Genomic DNA, 27,755 nt, shown 5'->3' on the forward strand with positions numbered 1-27,755 from the left:
ATCGCGGGGCTAATCTCGAGATATTTAAGATCAACATTTCGCGGAATTAGTAACTTTTACAAATTTTAAGTATATAAACGACAACATGTAGCTTCCAAGTAATTTTGTTAAAATTAATAATGTAAAATAGAAAAGCGACTGATTGTTCTAAAATGCAAGTTAAATGACACACAACAAATCAAAAGTTGTATCCTCAATTAGATTTCATTCGAAAATTATAAAAAATAAAAAGCATACATAAAATGGCTTAGTAACATGTCTGTTTAAACTAAAAAAATCTGAAGCGCGAGCGATCATAAGATTTATCTGTAGAACGATCTTCGTTCTGAGTATATCCTGTGAGCCGAGCACCTATCTTTCATTGCACGTACGCGGTGCGCGCGGGAGGGGGGTCGCCGCGCGGCATACGAGGAGCCATCTTGCCAGCGGTCGTCGAAACGCTCGCGTCTCCATCCACAAATCGCCATTAATTCGTACTAATTAACAATAAAAACCATCTGAAATGCAATAAACAAGTGCTAAAGTACTCGAATACAGTGCCGGAACGTTGTGATAAAGGAACATTGTTGATGTATCTATTCTGTGTTGTTTGTTTTAATGTGTGTGTGCATTCTGACTGTCTAGGTGAGTAGTCACTAGTCTTTGTGCGCGACAATTATCATTCTGATCGATTCGGTGAGCGCGGGGGTGTGCAGCCGGTCCGTTTTATATCTTTTGTTGTTTTGTAACGCCACCAAATCAATAATTTTAGTGTTGAACTCTCGCCGCTGGCTACACGCGTTCTCGAATACCATAAACCTTTTGGTTCGTTTTAAATGTCCGTTATACCACTTGTGTCTGAAGTGTATTAATTGAATAGGACGTTCTGAATTATGTGTGTTGCTCAACATAGCCGTACATGAGTTTGGTTTTTATCGTGAAAAGATTAGAATTGCAAATACGGACCGTGCGAAAGTTGAATATTGATATCGAACTACAGGTAATAATTTATTTACTAACGCTACATAACATCAGGCTATAATTTTGATTGAAAAAAAATTAATCTATCTAACGTATATTATGTTGTTGAGAACGTTTCTATAAATAGACCTGCCAGGTGTATGCAGTAGCGCGTTGCTTAATGCATTGGTAAATCACGCTATGCAACTGATATTAACTGAAAGCTGTTAAAAAAAATGTTGACAAGAAAAAAATACATTAAAACAAAATATTGTGCATATAAACGCAATTGAAAGCGTTACAAATATAAAATTTAGAAATTTTATAAATGTGTTATCATATTATGTAAAATTTGTCAAATATCAACGGACTAATTTAACAATTATTTAATTAAATAACGTAATGTAAATGTTAACCTCATTTGTATACATTTATTTAAAGAAGTTGTTTATTTTTAATTAACCTTGTGCATTGAAATTATTTGATAGATATGGAATTGTGGCTAGCTAAATAGTTCGACTTTTAATAAAAAAAAAATTTTGTGTCATTAAAATTTTTCAACAATCATTTGTAACAGTATTAAGCAATATCCGTGCGACCTATTTCTCTTAAACATTGCAATCGTGACAAATGTATCTGATTACTCGATCACTATTGAAGTCGAATACCTTCTCCTACTTACTCATGCAAATATGAATTTTCAACAATACCGTTAAATTCACAGAACATCATGACCACGTAAATACTAAGAAATATGATAACAGAATTTAAGTAAAGGATTCTTAACACGTGAGCATTTGATATAGTAACAGTCATTGCCACTATCCGTTTTTTTTTTTTTTTGTATCAATTTTAACATATTAAGAGTATTAGCTTGTTTCTTAATAATATGGAGGCTTATTATAGTCTTGTTTTCGTAGACAACAATGGCGGTCTCGTTATAAAGCCCCTCTACCTCAAAATATCATAGACATTTTGTTGGTTTGATATGAATCAGGTAATTTTACGTAAGCTTAATGGTTTTTTTCTTTGTTTATGTTTCCTTAACGAATTTATTGTTTTATTTCGTTTATATTTTACTCAAATGCCATCAAAAATTTTTTAAATGTATTTATTATAACTAAATGTCATAACTTTAGTCAATTTGAAATATTATTATTGGAGCAGAAGTTCTGCTACCCAAATACACGTGCTTACAGATCTATCGGATCCATTAAACCAATTATTAGAAGCCTGCTGCTCTAGGACTTGGAGCAAGCATAGGGACCCTGGTTAAAGCTCCTTGTCCTGGTAAAACCTAACTCGTAACATTTGCCCGTTGAGTTTCTCGGCGGATCTTCAAAGCGGGTCGCGATACTGCTAGTAGATTCATTCGTGAAGCAACCTCCCTAGAGCTGTCTGGTGTCCTTCGGAGGCGCTCGGGCAGCTGTTACCGAATCCCCTCCGTCCTGGCTGAGCCCGAACTCGCCTATCTGTCCTGGAGCAACTAAAAAAGGCTTTATCGCCACCTGGGATACTGCCAACCTAAAAAAAAAACTTAAAGATTGACGAATGTTGAGTTGGCTTCCATAAGCATAATACGTTAAATGCTTAACTTATTTATTTGTTGGTATAAAAAAAAGGCGCTTCCCTATTGCTTTATACCGATAAATTCTGAAAAACAGCTCCGAAAAAATGCCATTGCCTTCAAGTAAATAAACAATAAACAAAGCTATCTTTCATTCAGAAATAAATATTAATTATTAATATTATAGGTTGATTAAGTAATTAATTTTGAAAACATTGTTACAATAAAACATTACATCATACAGATAAACCCATTAACCTCATTGAATGAGTCCACGAGTTCACATCACTGTTCGAATAAAATTCGAATTTCGATTATTAAAATCGAATCAAAAATAAATCGATCGACTGTTACGGATAAGGTGTGTCCTTGTTTGAATTAAAAAAAAAAACAAGGTCTCTTTTCAAATTATTCACACTTACGACCGTTTCATACAATTTTTTTTTTTATTGCCTTTATAGGCAGACGGGCATACGGCCCACCTGATGGTGAGTGGTTACCGTCGCCCATGGACTTCAGCAATGCCAGGGGCAGAGCCAAGCCGCTGCCTACCAATTACATTATAATACCTAAATACATTCGAGTGGTATATACATAATTAAAATTTGCATTAATAAAAATGTATTTTAGTTGTATTTTATACTTCAATCTCGTATGAACGCTTTAAATATAAAAATAAAATGAAATAGAAGTCCCGCAGTAGTCGAAATTCGACTATAATTAATTGGAATTGTAAGTTTGTACACTATTATGATTGTATTTTATACTTCTATAATCACAAATTTCGCCAAGACTACACTATAAAAATATTAACAAAGACAAACAATATTTAATCTATTCTCAATTTGACAACAGACGTCAAGAACAAAAGTTTGACAATAAAAAGTATGCATGCGTGCGTGCGTCAAATACATGGTATGTAGTGTGTGTAATGCTTTCTTTATTGATTTAATGTATCTTTTATGCATTATTTAAAAAAAATATTAGCATTGTGCACTTCTTCTCTATATTCTCTATAAGTGTGGAAAATTCATACTCCTCCGTCCGCGCAATTTTCGTAAAAAGGGATACAAAGTTTTTGCTTCACGTATTAATATATAGATATCGAACGTAGCGCCATATAGCGGATACGAAAGCGTTGAGCATGAAATAAATGCATTGGCGACGCGCCTCGCGAACCTCAAATTACCTAGACGTACTTCAAACCAGTACACAGATAATCCTAATACGTGACGTTGCGTATTCAACGTACCACACGACGAACTACCGAGTTACATTTAACATTTGTCGCGTTGCATTCCAAAGACGAGATGGGTCATCTTTTTAGTGACGGCCTGTTACACGACCGGCCAAGTTGACGTCCGTAGAGTTCAGCGTACGTAATTACTAATGTCGTATACAAATCGTTCGGGTTTCCTTTTAACTGCTGATTCATCGGTTGTCAGTGTGATTTTATCTCGATCCGGCGAGCGATTTTTTTTTCAACAATGACGGATCATTTGTTTCTTGTTAAGAAGACACAATTTGGAGAAACTCCTTCCCATTAAAATTCGTTCTATTTCAATATAATAAAATAATCTGATTAGTTGGTGCTTTAATCATTTTATTGCTTACATCTATATCTTGCAACTGTTATTTATAAGTGCTATTTAAAAATAGCATTACAGATAAGCAGTGCTTTACAAAAATAACGTTAAATCGCTGAAATAACAGAACGCTTATAAACCTGTATCAACGTTTTTAACATCATAAATTTATTTACCACATTCTTTACCACATTTTTTCGCCACATGAACTCACTAATAAAATTAATATATATAACCGTATCTCTGATTGTCACATGCGTTCAAACGGTAATTTGTTTTATGGAAATCGTTAAAAATATTAATTATTGTTTATAATAGCTTTAACTGTGTAAAGTTTGGAATTTGCAATAAATATCGGTAATAAAATTTAAATATATAATAAGATCGACATCCTTTTGTCCTTCCTTCCGATCGTACTTCCTTTCAAGTTAGGTGACGTCTCAGACATAAAAAACCAGCATGAGAATTGTAATACGCCTAATAATATACATTTGGAAAAGAGACATAGATAGGGATGTACCGAGTTATCGAGTAATTAGTATTTAGTAGCGACCCGCCCTCGCTTCGCTTCGGAAACTGTAATTTATTATTGATTTCTCCACTATTTAATGGCCGCTATTATACATATAAACAGTTCTCTTCAATCACTCTACCTATTAAAAAAAACCGCATCAAAATCCGTTGCGTAGTTTTAAAGATTTAAGCATACATAGGGATATAGGGACAGAGAAAGCGATTTTGTTTTATACTATGTAGTGATTAGTATCAGTTACTATCTCGGTTTTAATTAAGTGAAATGCAATTTTTTTATCACAAGATGACTATGCCATCCTTACTCGTTTCACATAAAAGAAAACATTACAAATATAAATGGTAACTTTGATTACAAGCGAGAACATTAGAAAACTCAATACAGTTTTACCGTCTACCTATGCTATTCTTTTTTTTTTATTGTTTAGATGGGTGGACGAGCTCACAGCCCACCTGGTGTTAAGTGGTTACTGGAGCCCATAGACATCCACAACGTAAATGCGCCACCCACCTTGAGATATAAGTTCTAAGGTCTCACTATAATTACAACGGCTGCCCCACCCCTGAAATAGGCAGGGTGGTGGTACCTACCCGTGTGGACTCACAAGAGGTTCTACCACCAGTAATTACGCAAATTATAATTTTGCGGGTTTAATTTTTATTACACGACGTTATTCCTTCACCGTGGAAGTCAATCGTGAACATTTGTTAGGTACGTATTTCATTAGAAACATTAAAATATTGCAGCTTCTCTCGGGTAAACAAGCATTAGGTAGCGGCTTGTGTGTGCCCCCTACTTACCACAAGGCGGTCCGTTGACTGTCTTAAGTACAAAAAGTTAACAAGTTACAAAAAAATATGTTATTTATTTATTTATTTATGTACACACAGAAAACAAGACATAGTACAGAGTAATAGGAAAAATATGTACAAAGGCACATATGTTATTTTGGTGTATGTACTGTATATATATTTATATTCGTATGCATGTATTAAAAGTAATTTTACAAACAGACACTCCAATTTTATATATGTACATATGAGTCGTCTATTATCAAAGGCGGCAATCTGTGCATTTGGACAACAAAATTTTATTGATATGTCAATACAGATTTATTGGAATATAATCGTCTCCTTCAAAGAATACGGTTCAAAACCTGCATTAAATAAAGGTTAATAGTTAACCTGTTATTTATCTAAGATGTCGTTCCGAAGAGTTTTGTGACTGCCGATGGAATACAAAGTCAATAATTCGTTTTTCTGATTTACCAATCATTGTCCAAAAGTCAGATTGCCGCCTTTGATAATAGTCGACTCATATATAGGTTATTGAAGTATTTACAGCGAAAACAACACGTAGTATTTTTTTTCAACTAGATATGCAAGATTTTTTTACAATACAAAATACGCTAGCTATCCACCTAATCAACAATGAATACTATGAACGAAAATAAATGCAATATTGTTTTGTTGTGGGTTTCAAAAAACTTGACCTAATCTATGTTTAGGTTTATTATAAGAGGAGACGGAAGTGCAACTTCTATTTAATATCTGCTCGATATAGTAATTTAGTAATAAAGGCATTACGATTAATGCAAATTGAGGGTTATCGATTAATTGTAATCGTTTATTGCGATAATCTAGCGATTATATGACTGGAAAAGTAACAAACTGTCCTGCAGAAAAGTATAAAAATGTTGTTCCCTTCTTTCTTTCTCTCCATCGCTCTCATTGCTGAGCATCGTGACCCCGTTTTAGCTTGTCGACTGTCAGCCTCCATCGGTTCCGGTCAGTTGCCTGGTGTAGTGCAGCGCTAAGTGGTCCGCTGGTTTGCTCGGAGATCTTATATTATAAGACTATTATATTATTAGACCGAATGCGCATCGATGCTTTCGAAATGTGGTGTTGGAGACGCATGCTAAGAATTCCGTGGACAGCCTTCCGGACTAACGTGTCGATATTGAAGCAACTGGGCATCAAAATCAGACTGTCTACTGTATGTCTGAAGCGGATCCTCGAATATTTTGGTCACATTGCGAGGAAAGACGGCGATAACCTGGAAAAACTTATGATCACAGGGAAAGTTGAAGGCAACAGATCTAGAGGCCGCAGCCAGACTCGTTGGTCCGATCAGATCCGCACCGCTTTGGACAGTACAGTGTACAGCGCGCTGCATGACGCCGTGGACAGGGGAAAGTGGAAAAAGATCCTAAGATTGAAGCTCATGGGTGATGGTGGTCACGACCCTCAGACATGAGGAACACGACTCGAGGAGGAGGGATATTATTGTTCCCTAAACAGTCTTAATTCTTAGTTATCTCATTTATTTACTTTATAGTAATAAATCTTGTGTTCTTTAATCGATAATAGCGTATATTCGTAATCGTAAAGAGATAATCGTTTCATATCTAATAACATCCTTCATTATTGAATCTTCGCTTTTTCTTGAGTTGCTTATCGGAAGCATTTCATGGTAAAATCCGACGCCCTTTCGTGAAAGTAAATAATAGCAAATTACAAAGAGGGTCGTCATTACGAATCCTCCCGATCCATTAACGGTGCTTTTAGGTACCACAGGCACCGGTCACCGTCCTCGTCGAACCCGTCGCTTGCGGTGAAGGGCTCGACGAGCGAATTAACCCATAGACACAGCCCAGTTTCTCGCCGGATCTTCTCAATGAGTCGCGTTTCCGATCCGGTGGTAGATTCTGCGAAGCACTGCTCTTGCTAGGGCCAGTGCTAGCAACAACTCTGGTTTGAGCGCCGAGAGCTCACCTACATATTAGGGTGAAGCTGAAATAGGCTCTCAAGGCTATCAGCATAGGTAGGAAAAAAAAAGAGGGTACAAATTTTATTTTATTCGTAGAACGTACGAACGGAAGGTCCACTTAATGTTACTGATGCCTATAATAGGCATCTCAACGTGAAACAGGATATCAAAGTGTAAATTGTACTTTACGAGTATAATCGTAATTCCTACCCTTTCATAGCGGAACTAATTCCTTTTTTTTTGCTTACCTATTGCTAGTTAGTAGTAGTAGTTAATCTCGAGGGCTATCCTCGAGCTCACGGATTTCAGCCTGGCGAATTCGCCAACATTAGCCCTAGCAAGAGCAGTGCTTCACTGAATCTACCACGGGATCGAAATCGCGATCCGCTAAAAACGAATTACTATTTCGCGACCTTAATACGACTCTAAATGCGACCGCGTGGACTAAATAAACCATATCTATACTAATATATAAATCTGCAGTGGTTTTTACGGATGTTCCATTATAACTACTGAACCATGCATCCGATTGACTTGAAACTTGGTATCCATGTAGAAAATACATGAACTTAATGGATAGGCTAATATTTATATGAGTGTTGGGCTTCCTACACCAGTTGCGGGGGCGTTAATGATGAGAATCTTTGTGGGGGTGAGAAATAATAATGTTTTTTTTTTATTGCTTAGATGGGTGGACAAGCTCACAGCCCACCTGGTGTTAAGTGGTTACTGGAGCCCATAGACATCTACAACGTAAATGCACCACCTTGAGATATAAGTTAAAGTCGTTGTGGCCTAAAGGATAAGACGTCCGGTGCATTCGAATGTTGCGATGCACCGATGTTCGAATCCCGCAGGCGGGTACCAATTTTTCTAATGAAATACGTACTCAACAAATGTTCACGATTGACTTCCACGGTGAAGGAATAACATCGTGTAATAAAAATGAAACCCGCAAAATTATAATTTGCGTAATCACTGGTGGTAGGATCTCTTGAAGTCCGCACGGGTAGGTACCACCACCCCGCCTATTTCCGCCGTGAAGCAGTAATGCGTTTCGGTTCGAAGGGTGGGGTAGCCGTTGTAACTATACAGATCTTAGAACTTATATCTCGAGGTGGGTGGCGCATTTACGTTGTAGATGTCTATGGGCTCCAGTAACCACTTAACACCAGGTGGACTGTAAACTCGTCCATCCATCTAAGCAATAAAAAAAAAAAAAAAAAAAATAAGTTCTAAGGTCTCAAGTATAGTTGCAACGGCTGCCCCACCCTTCAAACCGAAACGCATTAGGGCAGAAATAAGCAGGGCGGTGGTACCTACCCGCACGGACTCACAAGAGGTCCTACCACCAGTAGATGTTAATTTTGTTAATAATGACGAATCGTGAATTTGTGAATAAAATTAATTAATAATGTTAATTTTAAATGCCCAGCGAAGCGGACCGGTACAGCTAGTCGTTTCTAAAATTGATTAAACGTATGAAAAAGAACAAAAGAACAAATTGTAAAAACAAAACAAGTTTACCAAAATACTTAGCGCGACACCGTGTAATGAACTGTGTCGACTTGTTTCAGACCGTAGTTAGGCGGAACGTTGTGTGTCCGTAATTGGAATACCTCAGGTAGCCTTGTACTCTTTACAATAAGATGTCAACTCGATCGGATCACGATTCGATGAAGCATTAAAACAAAATAATTAAATACTTGTATTCATTAGCGAGTTTAGATCGAGATGTTGTTTTAAATCGGACTATAGCATAATGAGAATTGGTTTGCAATAAAAAGGAAAAAAATTCTAGTAATCTCTGTAAATATAATTAATAATTCGGACACTTTGTAACAGTTGGTAGGACCTCTTGTGAGTCCGCAGGGGTAGGCACCACCGCCCCGCCTGTTTCTGCCGTTTCGGTTTGAAGGGTGGGGTAGCCTTGATAACTATAAATAAGGTGCTCAAACCTGACGACGTTGCTAATACGAACCCTAGCAAGGGCCGTACTTCGCAGAATCTACCACCGGATCGGAAACGCGACCCACTGAGAAGATCCGGCGAGAAACTCAGTGGGCTGTGTCTGAGGATTAATTTACTCGTCGAGTCCTTCACACACAAGCGACGGGTTCGACGAGAACGGTGACCGGTGCTTGAGGTACCTAAAAGCACCGTTAGTGGATCGGGATGATCCGAAATGACGTGTTTGGGGCGACGTCGACTGCTTTCCATTCTTACCGCAGGATCCGGAATGGTGCAAACCACAACGCTCCCTTCACGAATTGGTGCATTAATTCTTTTTCTGCCGGTTACGATTCTCATTCCACGATGCTATTTCGCTACACTGCTCGTTCCAAATCCATAGATAATTAGTTCTCTATATTGGTCTTGTGTTTCAAGTATGAATTTTTACAGCCTTATCATATCGATCGCGTTACCCAAAGCGTTATAAAAGGTGATCTTGTGATGTCACAGTTCAATAAACAGAGCCATTGAGGCAATGAAATTAAAGATGGCGGCTTAGAACGAAATCGTATTTCTATAAAAAAGGCCTCCCGAACTCTGTATAGGGTTTTTTATTCAGTGAAAGTGTTACTACCGGTGAAAATCACGTTAATGTTATTAGTGATATTTTTTAATATAGGATATGGCTGTATTACTAACTAGCAGCCAGCTCCGGCTCCGCTCGGGTCTTTAACAAAAATTTAACGACGTGTTTTTTTTTTTTTTTAATAAAAGAACATTTATTGCGGCATAACTATAATAGTTAGACATTTATAATCGCGACAGTTTTGTAAATAATAGTGTGTTCTACAAAGTCGTGGTACATTATTTTATTCTATCATCAATAGTTTTCGCAGGGCACGCGATGTAAAGAATTTTTTAAGTAATTTTTTACACCTCGGGTTACATTATTGGAGTTTTAGTAAGGACCCTTAATTTTTTTCAAAAAATATTATAGCCTCTGTCACTCGGGAATAGTGTAGCTTCCAAACAGTGAAAGAATTTTTCAAATCGGTTCAATAGTTTCGGAGCCTATTCAATACAAACAAACAAACAAATCTTTCCTCTTTGTAATTATAATATAATGATATTGGGTACTCCAGAATAAATAAACAATAAAAGACTTAATTGCGTTTTCTGTTATGTGTATAATGAGAAAACAACATTTAAAGCCCTTAATTTAATAAAATTATTATATTAACAAACTGAACTTTCTTTTTACTTAATGTCAAACTTCACTGAATGACATTTAAGAAAAATCCTTTTTATAAAACTAAAGAGTTTTAGACTATGAAGGTTTTTCTTTACATCTCCCCCCCTTAGGGAAACAATTACGTGTAATTGTTCATGTAGGAACTGATACTGGAGATAATTTTGTAATGTGATAGAGGTTCGATTCCATTTTTTTGTGTCCGATATCAACTAAATATATTGAATTTGAAATCTTTTTTAGAATTTTGAAGGGTCCAATTCTCAATTCATCCATTTTTTTCCTATTTAATCGATTTCCATTTTCTACATAAACTTGGTCTCCAACTTTCAGTTCACATTCTTTTCTATTAATATCAAATGCTTTTTTGTTATAATTGTGAGATTTAACTGTATTCTCAAAAGCTAATTTTCTGTCTCTCTCAAGATCTTCAATTGTACCATTTGCTTTTAGTTCCAGTGGTAAAACATCCACATTTTTACCTTCCAAAAGGTATTTAGGGGCAAACCGCGTGACCGTGTGTTCAGTTTCATTGTATTTTTCCACACATTTCTGTGCAATCGATGTCCATGCTATTTTTTTATTATTTTCATTAATTTTACATCGAATCTTATTAACTAAAGTTTGATTCAATCTTTCATTAAGCCCATTTGAAAATGGTGCATCTACAGCAGTGAAAACCATTGTAATATTTTCCTTTTTCAGAAAATCTTTAAATTCTTTCGAATTTATGCCAGGATATTGGTCTGTTAATACTATGTCAATATTATAGTTTTGTGTCACACTTTGTATAAGTTTTATAAAATCTCCAGAGCTTTGGTTCTTAGATGTTAAAATAAATGCATATCTTGTGAAATGATCTACTAAAAGATGCATATATTTTTTTGTAGATCGTGACCCTCCAAAACCTCCAACTGTGTCAATAGATACTATCTCGAATGGACGTGTTGCTGGACCCAAATGTGACATTAATCCAAATCTTGACTTTCTTCTTGACTTATTTCTTATACAAATTTCACAATTTTCACAAATATTTTTAATGTTTGCGATCATATTTTTGGCCTCGTAAAAAGGCGTAATTTTTTTTATTAATTGCGATCTCCCTATATGGCAGTAGCTGTTGTGAACAGCTTTTATGAAATTCTTACTAAATTCTTCTGTAAGTACGATTTTTTTTCTTCTTCTGTTTAACTTGTAATATATTCCATTTTCGAAGATATGTTTTCCATTTCGTAGATCTGTATTTGTGTTCTGATCATTTTTTATGTCATTTATGCTTATTAAATTTACCACTCTTAAAAAATCATCAGTGTTTTCATAAGACTCTAGAACAGGATTTCTGCTCAAACAATCAGCTTCCTGATTCGATTTTCCTGGATAATATTTTATTTCAAAATTATATTGAGATAAATAGTACATCAAATCCCCTAGTTCTTCATCAGTTCTGGCTCTAACATTCATATTCTCTAATGGTTTATGATCTGAATATACTATAAATTCTCTTCCCATAAGCAAGTGCTGCCAATATTTCACAGCTTCTTTTATTGCCAGACATTCTAGATATATTGCCTTCTTTTTCTTCTGGGCCTCTGTTAGTTTTTTTGAAAAATAAGAAACAGGTTTACTTATACCATTTTTTTCTTCTTGTTTTAGCACCGCTCCCACTCCTTTGATACTTGCATCCGTGTAAATATTTATCGGTAATTCAGGATCGAAAATCTTTAAAACTGGTTCTGAACATAGCAGTTCTTTTATTTTATCAAATGACTTCTGACATTCTGTAGACCAGATAAACTTCACATCCTTTCGCAACAGATTGTGTAACGGGTCTAGTATAATTGCACTATGAGGTACAAATTTGTGGTAAAAGTTTACTTTTCCTAAGAATTGACGTATATTTTTTCTTGTTTCTGGAACTGGGAACTTTTTTACAGCGGTTAAGTAATCTTTTAGAGGTTTAACTGAATTATTTTCTATTATATGACCTAAATATTTGGCGGAATTATTTGCAAAACTGCATTTCGAAAATTTCAGTCTAAATCCTTCTGTTAGTATTGCTTCCAATAGTCTTGATAGGTGCATTAAATGCTCTTTAAAAGTTTTCGAAAAAATTAAAATGTCATCTATAAAATTCACTACAAAACTCGAAAGTTTATGTTTCCTAATTACGTTACTCAATATTCTTTGGAAAATGGCAGGCGCTGTCTTTATTCCAAATGGAAGACACGTCCATTGAAAATGGCCTTCTTGTGTAACAAATGCAGTTTTGTATCTGTCTTGAATTTTCATTGGAATTGACCAAAAAGCTGAATTTATGTCAAGGGTTGAAAAATATTTACAATTTACAGTTTTTACCATCAAATCCTCTATCAATGGAAATGGTTGTAATTGGGGTACAATTATTTTGTTCAATTCTCTGAAATCTATACATAGCCTTGATTTTCTCCCATCTTCTTTTTTATATGCCAGAGTTACTGGAGCAGCAAATGGGCTGTAAGACTCCTCGATCAAATTCCTTTTTAATAGTGTTGATATTTGGGTTTCTATTTCTTTTCTATCTTCAACCGTGCATCTGTAGGGACGTTTGAAACAATACTTATCCACCATTAAGTCAATATGAGCTTCATAATCTTTTACTGTCCCCACGTCATACTTATCTTTGGCGAAGACTGCTTTGTATTTTTCTACTAATTTATTAATTTCCGACTGCTGGTAGGCATCAAGATGGCTTACAACTATTTCAAATCCTTCCGAGTTTATGTGTTCATTAAAGTTAATCTCACCATTGTATGTAGAATTAATTTCTTTTTTTAATACTTCAGGTTCTGAAAAACCTCCTTCATTTCTGTTACTTAGTACATTAGGAATTTCGACAGTTGTAGGAGAATAATTATAGTTTTTTTTATCTTTCAGATTTTCTTCTGAATTGTAGCATTGTTTAATTTTTAGTTCTTCCGTTTGTATTAGTTTGAATTTTTTTATACAATCCAAACCAATTAAAAAATCATAATTAAAGTTGACGTTATCTATTATAAATACATCCATAAAACCTTCAATATTATAGATTTTTATTTTTAATGTTACAATACCTTTTGTTTTCTTCTCACCATTAATAGTTTTCAAATTAACTTTTTCTATATCACCTGAATTTTCTTTGGGTTGTATTTTCAATAATTTTGCATTGATCAAAGACACATTTGACCCAGAATCATAAATTCCAGATACTTTTAAAGTATCATTTAATGTTAACTTGACTTTTATTAATGGTGGCACCTCTAGTTTTTTGGATTCTTCTCATTTAATTCGATTTCTAATTCAGAATTATTTATGTTTCGTACAACTGTTTTTTTATTATTTTCCTTAAACCAACAGCTTTCTTCGGGATGGTAACGTTTACCTTTTTTTTCCTTTAAACATATTAAGCAAGGTTTTATTTCTTTATTTTTTCTATAATAATATGTAGTATCGGAATATTTAATATCAAATTTATTATCAAATTTATTTTTCCCTACAAGATGTTCTAGTCTTCCGATTTCGTTATAAAGATCTTCTGTTCCCTGTATGTTTTCCCTATCTATTTTGTCAGCAACATAATTAGGTAATCCGAATGCTATCAGGTCTATGAGTGTCCCAGTATCAATCGACTTCCTGACTTCTAGCAACAATTTTTCTTTTTTTAAAGCATAGTCAAGTAAAGATCCAACTTGATATTTGAAAGCTAGAGCATATTTAACGGGTGACCAGCATTTGCTTGCAAATGTCCTGCAAAAATTTTCTTCCCATTTTTTCCATTCTGAGTCTATATTCAATTTCATTAACATACAATTATACCAATCTACACTACTGTACTCCAAAAAAAATTTTAAAATTTCTATTTTGTTTTTGTCTTCTATTATTTTAAAACGCTCACATTCCTTATTGAAATCTTTAATCCATTGTGAAGCGTTTGGATTTCTCCCAGAAAAATTTTCAATGATGAATTCCTTAGAAATTTTGTTTAAATTTTGAGTTTCCGTTTTATTTATTTTTTCTTCAAGCATTTTTTCTAATAATTTTTCAACGTTCTGATTCGAATCGTCAATAGACTTAGCATTGCTCTCCGAAATTTCTTCCAAATAAAAATCATCAAATTGTAAATTTTGATCCTCGTCTAAATAAATTCTTGACATATCATTTGTCAAAGTAATCCATACTTTTCTGGTTTGGTGTCTTTTGTTTAAAGATTTTTTTACCTTTGCATAATTTGAAGTTTTTGTAATTTCTTCATGAAAGTTGGCATTTTGATATTCGGTTGGTATCCCAAAAGTCTGTCCATCAGGTGTAGCAATTGAAGTTATGCATATAACATTTGATTTTCCATCTTCCGTTGATTTCACAGCAAAATCAAACCTTAATTTTTCCATTTTATTCATGGTGTTGCAAAAAATGTTGTTTTATAATGATATTGGGTACTCCAGAATAAATAAACAATAAAAGACTTAATTGCGTTTTCTGTTATGTGTATAATGAGAAAACAACATTTAAAGCCCTTAATTTAATAAAATTATTATATTAACAAACTGAACTTTCTTTTTACTTAATGTCAAACTTCACTGAATGACATTTAAGAAAAATCCTTTTTATAAAACTAAAGAGTTTTAGACTATGAAGGTTTTTCTTTACAATAATATTAGTATAGATGATAAGTTCTAAATTTGAATAACAGTATATTCTATTTTCTTTATAACAATGGATATATAGTTTGTTTAGACAATAATTCGGATTGCTCAACTATTACGTGGAGCAGAAATAGTCAACGAGCCATACTTTGCCCCATTAAAAAGATACGCTTAGATGGTTGAATAAATCTAATAGCCATCTTCTTTAAAATTGTTAACGAAGACTACAGACATAACCACGTGGATGATGAGACCTAAGGGCTCATGGATTAAGGTGGGTGGCGGCATTTACGATGTAACGTCCGCAATTAATAAATGAATAAAAGTTTAAAAAAAACTAACAAAATACGCTTTTATAGAAAATCCAACTAAAAATAGAAAATAAATTTCAATTAAAAATAGTGTAAGAAAAAATGATTTTATTGTAAAAAATCTATTAAGTATTTATTTTTCAATTTTTTCGATATTTTTTTTAAATATTGTATTGTCATCGGTCCTTAATAAGTATACCAAATTTCGGATTAATCCGACGTTTTGAAGGGGGTCGTAATCATGTTCAAAGTATCCGTTACAAAAATACATACGTCCGAAGCTAATAAAAGCGTATTAGAAAACAGTTTGTATTGCATAACGCCATCCCATCCCACGGAACGGGTACGCACGAATTCTTCGCTGATATAGGTATATCATGCGAGCTTAACGCCCTCCCACCAAATAAATAAAAGTGTCCGTTGCCGATAAGTAAGCTGGTATAATACCCTGAGAACTCTGCTGTCCTTTTACGGGAGAATCCCTTAGTCGTCTTATACCACACCCACGGGAAGAGGGTCGGTGCTATTCTCAGCCGGGTTTTTTTTTATTGCTTAGATGGGTGGACGAGCTCACAGCCCACCTGGTGTTAAGTGGTCACTGGAGCTCATAGACATCTACAACGTAAATTCGCCACTAACTTTGAGATATAAGTTCTAAGATCTCAGTATAGTTAAAACGCCCCACCCCGGTGGTACTTACCCGCGCGGAGTCACAAAAGGTCCTACTACCAGTATCGCACACGCAAAAATCTCTAATCACCGATCGACATGCGTTCCATGTCAAAATGAAAGGCCCAATACCCTCGATTCATTTACGTCAATACCTGAAATCACTTTCGATCTTTATTAGTTTAATCTGTACGCGTTTGATAGTTTTTATAAGCGAGAAACAAGTCTTGATACTTTTTAGTTTTGTTTCAAGGCGGTAAGTACTAAACGGAATGATAGATTATTTATTTTCGTTAACGATTACGTAATTTAAGCAGCGAGACGTTTGAATCGATCGGTTGTTAATCTATACATATAAATAAAATAGGTGTGTCTGTTTGTAATATTGAAATAGCCGCTTTTTATTACATGCATATGAGTTTATATACGGTACATACACCAAAATAACATTTTTTACAATTTTTGTCTGTCTGTCTGTTTGTTCCGACTAATCTCCGGAACGGCTGGACCGATTTTGACGGGACTTTCACTGATAGGTAACTGATGATATAAGGAGTAACTTAGGGTACTTTTTTTAGACTAGCTTCGCCTCGCGGCGTCACCCGTTGTACGACAATAACCGCGGGTAACATCGCGGGACTCGGCTACCTATAATAAAATTTAATGTTTCCGAAGCGACGCGAGGGCCGTTCGCTAGTGAAATATAAAAGTGTAGCGATGTTGTAGATTTCATGGAAGTTTCTGGATGGGTTCGTATTGTCTGCCTATTTCTGTATTTTTTTATGTATCAGCAATTGGTGCCATTATCGTTACGATTAACGTGTGGATTGGGGAGAAACGCTGGGGTGGGGTACATTCTCTGAATAACTATTATTTCACTCAGAAGATTAGAAGGGAGATGCTATACTTTTAAGGTAAAATTTAGGGTTGTTACAAAAATACGCTAAATATTACACGCTACATATTATTACATTTCTACTAACCTAAAAAGTAGAATCTAGAAGCTGTGACGAGGGCTGAAAGACTGACAGAAGCTAAATTGAAACAGATAGATAAAAAAATACTAGAGGTCCCGCAGTAGTCGAAATTCGACTATAATCAATTGGAATTGTAAGTTTGTACACTATTATGATTGTATTTTATACTTCTATAATCATAAACTTCGCCAAGACTACACTATAAAAAATATTAACAAAGACAAACAATACTTAATCTATTCTCAATTTGACAACAGACGTCAAGAACAAAAGTTTGACAATAAATAGTATGCATGCGTGTGTGCGTCAAATACATGGTATGTAGTTTGTGTAATGTTTTCTTTATTGATTTAATGTATCTTTTATGCATTATATTAAAAAAATGTTAGCATTGTGCACTTCTTCTCCAAATTCTCTATAAGTGTGGAAAATTTCATACTCCTCCGTCCGCGCAATTTTCGTAAAAAGGGATACAAAGTTTTTGCTTCACGTATTAATATAAAGATATATTGAAGAATTTTGTCTTTTGAAATGTGTGACGGGAACAGACAGAAATGAATAGCTACATTCAGAACTCGAATACCAAGTGTCTTTATCAGAGACTAGCTTTTTCGCCCGTGTGCTTGAGTAAAAGTTTCAGGGTAAAATACTAGGTACTAGAAAATCATTTAAATTCAATAATACAGATCTTTGAACCCAGTACAGACTTTAGCTCTTCCAAAGGCTAACAAAATAAATTATAAGGTTAATGACTATTTTTGTATTATATATACTTTTAATAGAGAAATAAAAAAATATTATTATTATTATGCTAATCCATAGCTTCGTTTTGTTATGAAAGATGGACAAAGAAAAACAACAACATTTTCACATTTCATTATTATTTATAATATTAACATTAAGAGGCTAAGCAATGGACTAAAATAGGCTGTTAATGATGATGATGACAATATTAAGTATGGAGTTGCTTCGCACACGTAAAACTTAACTTTCCCAATATGAATCCAAATCCGTTCAATGGATTTATGCTTGACTAGCGACCCGCCCTCGCTTCGCTTCGGAAACATTAAAACACACATGAAAACAAAAAAAATAAAATTAAAAAAAATGAAAAAAAGTAGCCTATGTTCATCAGGGACAATGTCGGCTTCTAATGGAAAAAGAATTTTTCAAATCGGTCCAGTAGTTTCGGAGCCTATTCGAAACAAACAAACAAACAAATCTTTCCTCTTTATAATATTAGTATAGATTGACTAAAAAAACATAACAATATTTTTTGATAATTTCACATTTCTTTTTATAAATAGTTTAGTTTTATTTTATGCGCTGCGATCCCTAACATAGATAATGCACATAAATTAGTTATAGATAAGCAACTCAAGCACTCAACAAAAATGTTTACGGGCGTCGGTCACTAGATGGCTTCGCTTCGATTAGTTTCTCATTGCTCCTGTAGATGGCAGTAACATATTACCTATCCTATATGTTATTTTTTGTGAAGGATTTTGTAAATTTTCAGAAACCACAAATTGATAAAATTTTATCAACTAATTTAATTGTCTATAACAAATAAAGACTTGTATGATTTATTAATTTTCTTTTTCTTTGTAGTTGTACAATAATTAAATGCCTTAACTTTAACAACATACAAGTTTAGGGGCATCCGCTACAAGATGTCGCTAGTTTCCATACAAAAAAATATTTGTCTTAAAGTATCGCAGTTTCAGGGCTCTGAACCCTATTCTACATTCATAATATCCGAGGGTTGTTACAAAACACATAAGAGCAGATTACCGCGATCATAATTCCTTCAGTGGTTAAAGTCAGTGCCATTTACAGTTAGTTCAGAGCTAAAGTTTTGTTAAAATAACATTTAAGTTGAATTATTATCCCGAGTGGGTAAGTAAGCGGAATAAAAAAGCATTCTATGTGTTAATGATTGAATAACAAACATATTCACAAACTTACACATTATAGATAATATTAAAGTGGGATTCTAACTCCGACCTGTAGCATCTAAATCGAGGCGATCATAAATTTAATGGAACTAGAGGTCCCGCAGTAGTCGAAATTCGACTATGATTAATTGGAATTGTATAATAAGTTTGTACACTATTATGGATTGTATTTTATACTTCTATAATCACAAATTTCGCCAAGGCTACACTATAAAAAATATTAACAAAGACAAACAATATTTAATCTATTCTCAATTTGACAACAGACGTCAAGAACAAAAGTTTGACAATAAATAGTATGGATGCGTGTGTGCGTCAAATACATGGTATGTAGTGTGTGTAATGTTTTCTTTATTGATTTAATGTATCTTATATGCATTATTTAAACAAAAAATTCAAAGCCAAATCGCTCCAGCCGTTCTCGAGTTTTAGCGAGACTAACGAACAGCAATTCAATTTTTTACTGGTGGTAAAACCTCTTGTGAGTCCGCGCGGGTAGGTACCACCGCCCTGCCTATTTCTGCCGTGAAGCAGTAATGCGTTTCGGTTTGAAGGGTGGGGCAGCTGTTGTAACTATACCTTAGAACTTATATCTCAAGGTGGGTGGCGTATTTACGTTGTAGATGTCTATGGGCTCCAGTAACCACTTAATACCAGGTGGGCTGTGAGCTCGTCCACCCATCTAAGCAATAAAAAAAAAAAAAAAAAAAAGTCGTTCAAAGAAGGATAATAGGAGGAGATGGTCACGACCCTCAGACATGAGGAATGCGACTCAGGGAGGGAAAGGGGAATTAGGAAGTATAAAATTGAAAAAAAAAACTATACGTTACATCATATCGAGGGCTCCAAAGTTATTTGGTTTAAGCGACATTTCGCCTAAAATATTTATTTTTCTATTATAATTGAAAGTCCGTATTATTTGGTATTGGTATCAACCAATCGATGTTTTTAATTGGACTTCAATTAAGTTTACCCCACTCAAAAAGCTGAAGAAGTTTTTTTTGTTATGAAATTTTTTTTCAAATTTTTCCAAACGGCTCTCCCGTAAATTTGAAAAACGGTAGCTTAAACCAATAACCTTTCACCAATCGATATATAAAAATGATTATATCTTACATCGCGTAATTTGTTAACGCGCCGTAACAATTAATTTTAATATATTTTTTTATTATATTTATTATATTATATATTATATTTTATATTTATATATTATATTTTTGTTATCGATAAAAACACATACTAGCGCGCTGTCCCATCACTACCCAATGCAATATTCAAAGCATCGATCTGTTTCTGAGTACGGAATAGTCATCGGAAATTCCCGAACAATGCCATGCATTTTTTAATTGCTTTAAACGGGGTGAGGAATTTACGATCAACGGTAGATGAGAAATAGAACCATGAAGTCGTAATATCTATTGTAATAATGACTGACCTATACTATGTATATTAACGAAACGCACAAAATTGCTTTACAACAGAATCAGTATTTTAGAGATAGAAAGTAGATAGGGATAATGTGTGTCGTTGAAAAAAAAAACTCTGTAAACTAAAAACTGAAATAAAATAAATAATAGTTTAAAAAAACTAACAACAAAGAAAAAAATATTTTATTGTAAAAAAGCGTGGGTAACGTAAATATAAAATCGTATAAAAAACTAGCAAATAAAATTATGTATTAAGTTTTGTTTGTGTCTTAATCTAAGACGCCTTTTAAAACATTCAGGTAAAAAATTGCCATTCTTCTTTATAAATTTTATTTTCTATTTTTTTAAAAAAGCGTATTTTGTTAGTTTTTTTAAACTATTATTTTAGTTGGTAGGACCTCTTGTGAGTCTGCACGGGTAGGTATCACCACCCTGCCCATTTCCCCGTGAAGCAGTAATGCGTTTCGGTTTGAAGAGTAGAGAATAGAATTGATAGATCGACCTCATGATCTTAAGGTGGGGGGCAGCAGTAACCGGCTAAAATTAAGTAAAAAATTAAGTAAAGTCCGCTGGTTTCACTTTCAACCGAAAAAGTCTTTCCCAAAACCGTGTTCTTCTCAACCGTTTTTTGGCAACCTTTCATACCACTGGGTAGTCTACACTAAAGACCTTTCTTCTACATATAACTTCAGTTTGCTAGAACATAGAAGTTTGTTATATCATTCAAAACGTCTGCCGATCCCGAATCGACATGTTCTATATATTTGAGCTAAATCGATCGAGTGCTATCCGAGCCTATATATGAGTACATATGTCCCGGGCGATATCAATTGCGTTATATTTGATACTAGCGACCCGCCCTCGCTTCGCTTCGGAAACATTAAATTTTATTATTGATAGCAGAGTTCCGCGATGTTCCCGCGGTTATTGTCGTATCGCAGGTGACGCCGCGGGGCGAAGCTAGTCTAAACAAAGTTACTCCTTAGCCTAAGTTACTCCTTATATCATCAGCTATCTATCAGTGAAAGTCTCGTCAAAATCGGTCCAGCCGTTCCAGAGATTAGCCGGAACAAACAGACAGACAACAATTGTAAAAAATATATTTTGATGTATGTACCGTCTATATTCATATGCATGTAGTAAAAACTGTAAAAAGCGGTTATTTCAATATTACAAACAGTCACTCCATTATTGAATATGCAATTTCGAAAAGGGCACATGTCGCATATTTTGTCAAATATGTTTTTTCATATACATGTAGTTTTGAGGCTTACCTACATCTATTTTATAATAATTTCAGTAATTTTCAATTGCTAATTAACACAAAAATACATCTCAAACGCTAATATTTTAAATTTTAAACTGCTTTAGAATATAATCCGTTTTTTTTCATTTCCTGAACATTTTACATTTTCAGAGATGTGGCCTTTTCGAAATTGTATATTCAATTTTATTTATATATATAGATTTGGGTGGTAACATCGTGAAGCTAGTGTCCATGAGGATTCCTCTAACGGGTTATTTTAGATGGCTTTATTATATCTTTTCAACATCTCCCTACCCGCTACTGCACCAGACTATAACTCTTATTGCCTTGAACGAATGCTCTTAGCAACAGTTTGTTTGTAGAGTGATGATTTCTTCCGTGCACCATTCTACTCTGAAATGCACTCTCTTCCCCATTAGGTAGGTAAGGTGCATGAAAAAAAGAATGAAAAGCATTTCATTTAATAACAGGAAACGAAATATGGAAATTGATGTTTGAAAATCGATAAAGTTGTCCGTATTGCAATTTCTCTGCCGATCGCTACCACTGATATTTGACGGACGTGAAAAATTCACAGACTATTTACGAGATATCGCCATAGCCGTTCGTTCGTTTAGAGCAGCGGTCGGGGAACTTTTTTAATTATTACCCCAAAATATTTTTGTGTAAGTTGATATTACCCCATGGCGAAGAACAAAAAAAGAACGAAATCGCTTCTTTTTAGCATCTTTCATATTATAGTACCCATGATCATTTTGAATTTGAAAAAAAAAAATTTTGTTTCGTTTCGTTTCTTTGAATTTGAAATCACAACGATTCTAAAGAAGTTTCACTTCAATACATACTTTTTACTCACAAAAGTTTCAATTTTAACCTAACAATTTCATTTTACCCCATATGGGGAAATTTACCCCGGTTCCTCGACCGCTGATTTTAGAGTTAAGCTTTCCCTACTAAAATAATAAAGAGGCTTCATATCACATTTGCACAGTATTATTATTATACGAGTAAGAACTCCTTCGAGTCCTCCTCCTCCTTACTCCATTCAAATAGATCAAGAAGATTTTTTGTTAAAATATTATTTCCAAATTTTTTATCTTCAAATGGCTCCCTTGTAAAGTTTCAAAAATGTCGCTTAAACCAAATACCCTTTCACCTCCGGATATTATATTGTAGTAAACCATAACCTTACTTGTGTATAAAACGTATATTATTATAATAACGTATATTAAAGTAGGTATTAGATATGATATTTATTAGACGTCCACAACGTAAATGCGCCACCCACCTTCAGATACAAGTTCTAAGGTCTCAGCATAGTTACAACGGCTGCCCCACCCTTCAAACCGAAACGCATTACTGCTTCACGGCAGAAATAGGCAGGGCGGTGGTACCTTTTTTTTTTTTTTTTTTTAATTGCCCTTGTAGGCATACGAGCATACGGCCCACCTGATGGTGAGTGGTTACCGTCGCCCATGGACTTCAGCAATGCCAGGGGCAGAGCCAAGCCGCTGCCTACCGCTTAATACTCTCCACAAGCCTCGTTTGAAGGAGGACATGTCATAGCGCTCGGGAAACACCGTGGAGGGGAGCTCAACCTCCCGTGCGGACTCACAAGAGGTCCTGCCACCAATAAAATTGATGTCACTTAGATTTGCATTCGGGCCCAATGTATAAAAACTAATCCGGCTTCATGTCTCTTATCTCACTCTTACATAGCGGTAGCTCTGTTGAACTCTGTTCCCCATCTGCGCGAATAAAACAGTCAAAAATAGTCCGAAATGAGCATACATCTCGAAATGATCCAACGAGAATTTTAACCACAGCACACACGGACTGCTTGCACCCTATTTATTGTGTGTCTCTTGTCTCGTAATACATTTAAGCTGTGATGTGTGTGCGACAGAGATAAAACATTGAAAAACAATAGTTGTTAATCTGGTTCCCTTGGCTTTTTAGTTAGGGTCGATAGGGGAGGTATTTGGCAAAATACTTGGAACTTGCGATATAGCTGTGTTCGGTGTTAAACATTTTTTTTATAGATTTTTTGGTAACTTTTGAAAATCCCATGTTATGATTTGAGAGGAACTGCCGTTATATACTATTATTGAATTTTGAATTCGCGTCTCACGATTGGTGGCGTCATTCACGATGTATGAAATCGGTTATCACTCGACACCTGCGGATCTATAATGTTCGTCAAGAATAAACATCTTCTCCGATGGTACCGGCCACAAAAGCAGCAGGCCCCTAGAGTACGTTAGAAATATATGCCTCAACCTGTACGTACCGTGTCCAAGATTCCGTGATTGGCCAAGAAACGCTGGTTGGATGTGGTAAATACGGATATGGAGCTCACCCAGATTGAACCCGAAAACCGGGCAATGTTTGAGTTGGAGGAGTTTAAGTAGGAAATCGAACTCTGGCACTAGACCGGGATAACGCTAGGGGGTCGTTTTCAAATTTGGGGCCAAAAGCGAGTTATTTGATTTAATTCTCATAACCTTAATGTTACCGTAATTATAAGTACAATAAATTTGTTGTCATGACAACAGGCACGTGGCCCTATAACTATATATGTATTCGTAAACACTATTAAATTCGGAGTTATACATTAATCCAGGCGGCTGGCCGATCCTTCGGCTGGTCGTAGGACCGTCGAGGCGATTCACCCAGTCCTGGGTGAATCGTGACAGAGGACGCCTCACTTTCCGGCTCACGCAGAAAAACTACCCCAAATCTCATACATACCATTGGTCTGAAATTCAAATTTTAACTTGTTTCCTATTTTTCCAGTAATACGTGTTGAAATTCGGTAATTTATTTAATCAGTATATAATTCAATAATAAAAGAAAACTAACTGGATATTAGAAAATTATTAAAAACAAAAGAAGTACGATTTCTAAGCTTTTTAAAAAAAAATCCTATCTAAACTGTCATCCTTGTTGGCGTTATCAAATGCGTAAAATTAAAAATATAAATGAATATTATATAATATCATCAATAAATAAGTGATTAATTTGATTGTGATGAAGCATTTTTTATACAGAACACGCCTAACTACAAAAAAAAATGGAAAATTCGAGAAAGTTTTAAATCATGAACTCGATTCTTTTTTGGCCGCAAAATTGAACACGACCCTAGGAAGAAATAAGAAGATTAAACAGTTGCATTTCACAAATGATATTCAGTACGAGGTGTATCAATAATGTAGTTATTATTCAAATTAAAAATTCGCTACTCCGCGTGGACACAAAAGGGTCTGATTGAATCCCGTATTAGCGTGATTACGTTGCGACCCTTCTATGGGGGCGATACCATGGGAAAAAAAAACGGGTATATAGTCGGACGACACTCGTGTTTATATCACCAGACTAACGAATACATATCACGCATACATATACGCGACATCAGTAGACATTCGAATTGACTTTTAACTAACAACGCTTTTATTCGAACTAGTGGCCCCGCAGTAGTCGAGATTCGACTATAATTAACTGAAATTATAAGTTTAAACATTATTATGGTTCTATTGTCAAACACTATTATATATCGATAATATAATCACAGTATTCGCCAAAACTGCACTATAGATCAATAATATTAAAGACAAACAATATTAATCTATTTTCAATTCGACTCCAGACTTTAAGCAATAACAAAAGTTTCCCAATTGACAGTAAACAAAGAGTATATTTTTATATATATGTTGTGTCAAATACATGGTAGTGTGTGTAATGTTTTCGTTATTGATTTAAAGTATCTTTTATGCATTATTTTAAAAAAATATCAGCATTGTGCACTTTTTCTCTATATTCTCTATAAGTGTGAGAAATTTCATACTCCTCCGTCCGCGCAATTTTCGTAAAAAGGGGTACAAAGTTTTTGCTTCACATATTAATATATAGATTCATCCATCGATATGTTTACCATAAAACACTATTATTAAAGTAAGTTGAATCTACTATTACAGTCCTAACTAATAGCAGTTTCAATTAACTTTAATAATAGTATTTTATGGTAAACTTTAAATTGTGTGCGTTTGGGATGGAACGGACATGTGATGAAATGAAAATGAGGTTGGTAAGAGAGTGTGAACTATGAATGTGGAAGGATAAGGATACCAATTTTTCTAATGAAATACGTACTTAACAAATATTCACGATTGACTTCCACGGTGAAGGAATAACATGTATATATATAAAATAGAATTACTGTTCGTTAGTCTCGCTAAAACTCGAGAACGGCTGGACCGATTTGGCTAATTTTGGTCTTGAATTATTTACGGAAGTCCAGAGAAGGTTTAAAAGGTAGATAAATATGAAAATGCTCGGAATTAAACAAAAATAACAATTTTGTTTTTGTCCCTCGTCCGACGAATTCCTTTTGTTTGTTTTAAGTTTATTTTATACAAAAGCTTAGGTCATTTATTTACCGATTGAGGCACTACGAAGTCTGCCGGGTCAGATAGTCGTGTAATAAAAATTAAACCCGCAAAAATATAATTTGCGTAATTACTGGTGGTAGGACTTCTTGTGAGTCCGCACGGGTAAGTACCACCACCCTGCCTATTTCTGCCGTGAAGCAGTAATGCGTTTCGGTTTGAAGGGCGGGGCAGCCGTTGTAACTATACTGAGACCTTAGAACTTATATCTCAAGGTGTGTGGCGCATTTACGTTGTAGATGTCTATGAGCTCCGGTAACCCCTTAACACTAAAAAAACTACAAATTTTCCAATTTCGACGAAACTTAAGCTTCGTCAAACAGAACGCGTAATTAGCGCGCGTCAGAGCGCTAAACTAACGCCGCGCTATGACGCCGGGATGTATTGTACTACTATGGTAACATACCGTCAAACAGAGCCCCAACGCTATAAGTACGCAGCTGTCGCGGCGTTAGGACGCTTTGACGTCAGGCGTTGTAATTTTTTCCAAATTTATTTTAGCCTCCGAGTGAATGTGTATTAAAATACTAGATAATGCCCGAAAAAATGATATAAATAGTTAGAAAATACCCATGCTTATACAATGCCACATCTGAATCACTCGATTTCTTAATACTTTTAAATTTTCATACTGTTATCGAAAGGCACTAGGTATGATTTGGCGAATGCGTTGCGTCAAGGAGCGTTAGACTCATCTAGTCAATTTGAAGAGCGCGACGTTAAGTACGCGTTCTGTTTGACGAAGGCTTTAGAGTACATACTGAACCATTGACACTGAATATCATTTACGTCATATACCGCATTGCGTTTGAACTTTAATACGAATCTGCCCGGTGCATGTGTGCTTCGCAAAAATTGAACGCATTCCAGAATGTCTTGGGGAAATGTCGAATGATTTTTGCTGTTTCGACCTGCTTGCTACGAGTCACGTGGTTTCTTTAGCGCATTCATCTATAAGTCTTTGTAGTCTCCGAAATGAGCACTACTACGATTATCGGGACACAAAACACACACACATTATTACTCACCTACTCTTTTTATATATTTATTGCTTGAATGGGTGGACGAGCTCACAGCCCACGTGGTGTTAAGTGGTGTAAGTTACCCTCCTTGAGATACGAGTTCTAAGTTCTCAGTATAGATATAATGGCTGCCTCACCCTTCAAACCGAAACGCATTACGGCTACACGGCAGAAATAGGTAGGGTGGTGGTATATACCCGTGCGGATTCACAAGAGGTCCTACCACCAGTAAACTCTAACAACCAACACCCATAACTCTAAGAGCTCTAGAATATTATACGCCTTCCATAATATAAATACTGGAATGATTTTTGATAACGCCATCTTGTTGTGTCTTTAAAGCGGTTAGTTGCCCTCAATTAAGAAAAATAGTATTATTATTCGCCAATAGATGTCGGGAAGAGTTGATTATTGAAAACACGAATA

At 35.0% G+C, this 27,755-nt stretch overlaps 2 protein-coding genes across 15 annotated transcripts in view; one reads left to right on the forward strand and one right to left on the reverse strand.

Annotated features, from left to right (window-relative positions):
- The first annotated feature begins 391 nt into the window (after window positions 1–391).
- The window catches only part of LOC114241927 (bromodomain adjacent to zinc finger domain protein 2A), a 122,851-nt gene continuing 95,487 nt past the window's right edge, over window positions 392–27,755 (forward strand). For 7 of the 14 annotated variants that reach the window (XM_028172918.2, XM_089735438.1, XM_089735452.1 and 4 more), the window contains exon 1: window positions 405–624. The gene's annotated coding sequence lies outside the window, so the exon portion shown is untranslated. Of the gene's footprint in view, window positions 980–27,755 lie in introns of all 14 variants that reach the window. The other 7 variants (XM_089735441.1, XM_089735488.1, XM_089735458.1 and 4 more) reach the window with 2 other exon arrangements.
- Window positions 10,514–15,007, reverse strand: LOC149503400 (uncharacterized). Its single transcript, XM_089735366.1, has one exon. The coding sequence runs from the start codon at window positions 15,005–15,007 to the stop codon at window positions 13,871–13,873; it is 1,137 nt and encodes a 378-aa protein (XP_089591492.1). The 3' UTR covers window positions 10,514–13,870.

Source organism: Bombyx mandarina, chromosome 02 (genome assembly GCF_030267445.1).
Source record: "Bombyx mandarina strain Sakado chromosome 02, ASM3026744v2".
Classification (NCBI taxonomy): domain Eukaryota; kingdom Metazoa; phylum Arthropoda; class Insecta; order Lepidoptera; family Bombycidae; genus Bombyx; species Bombyx mandarina.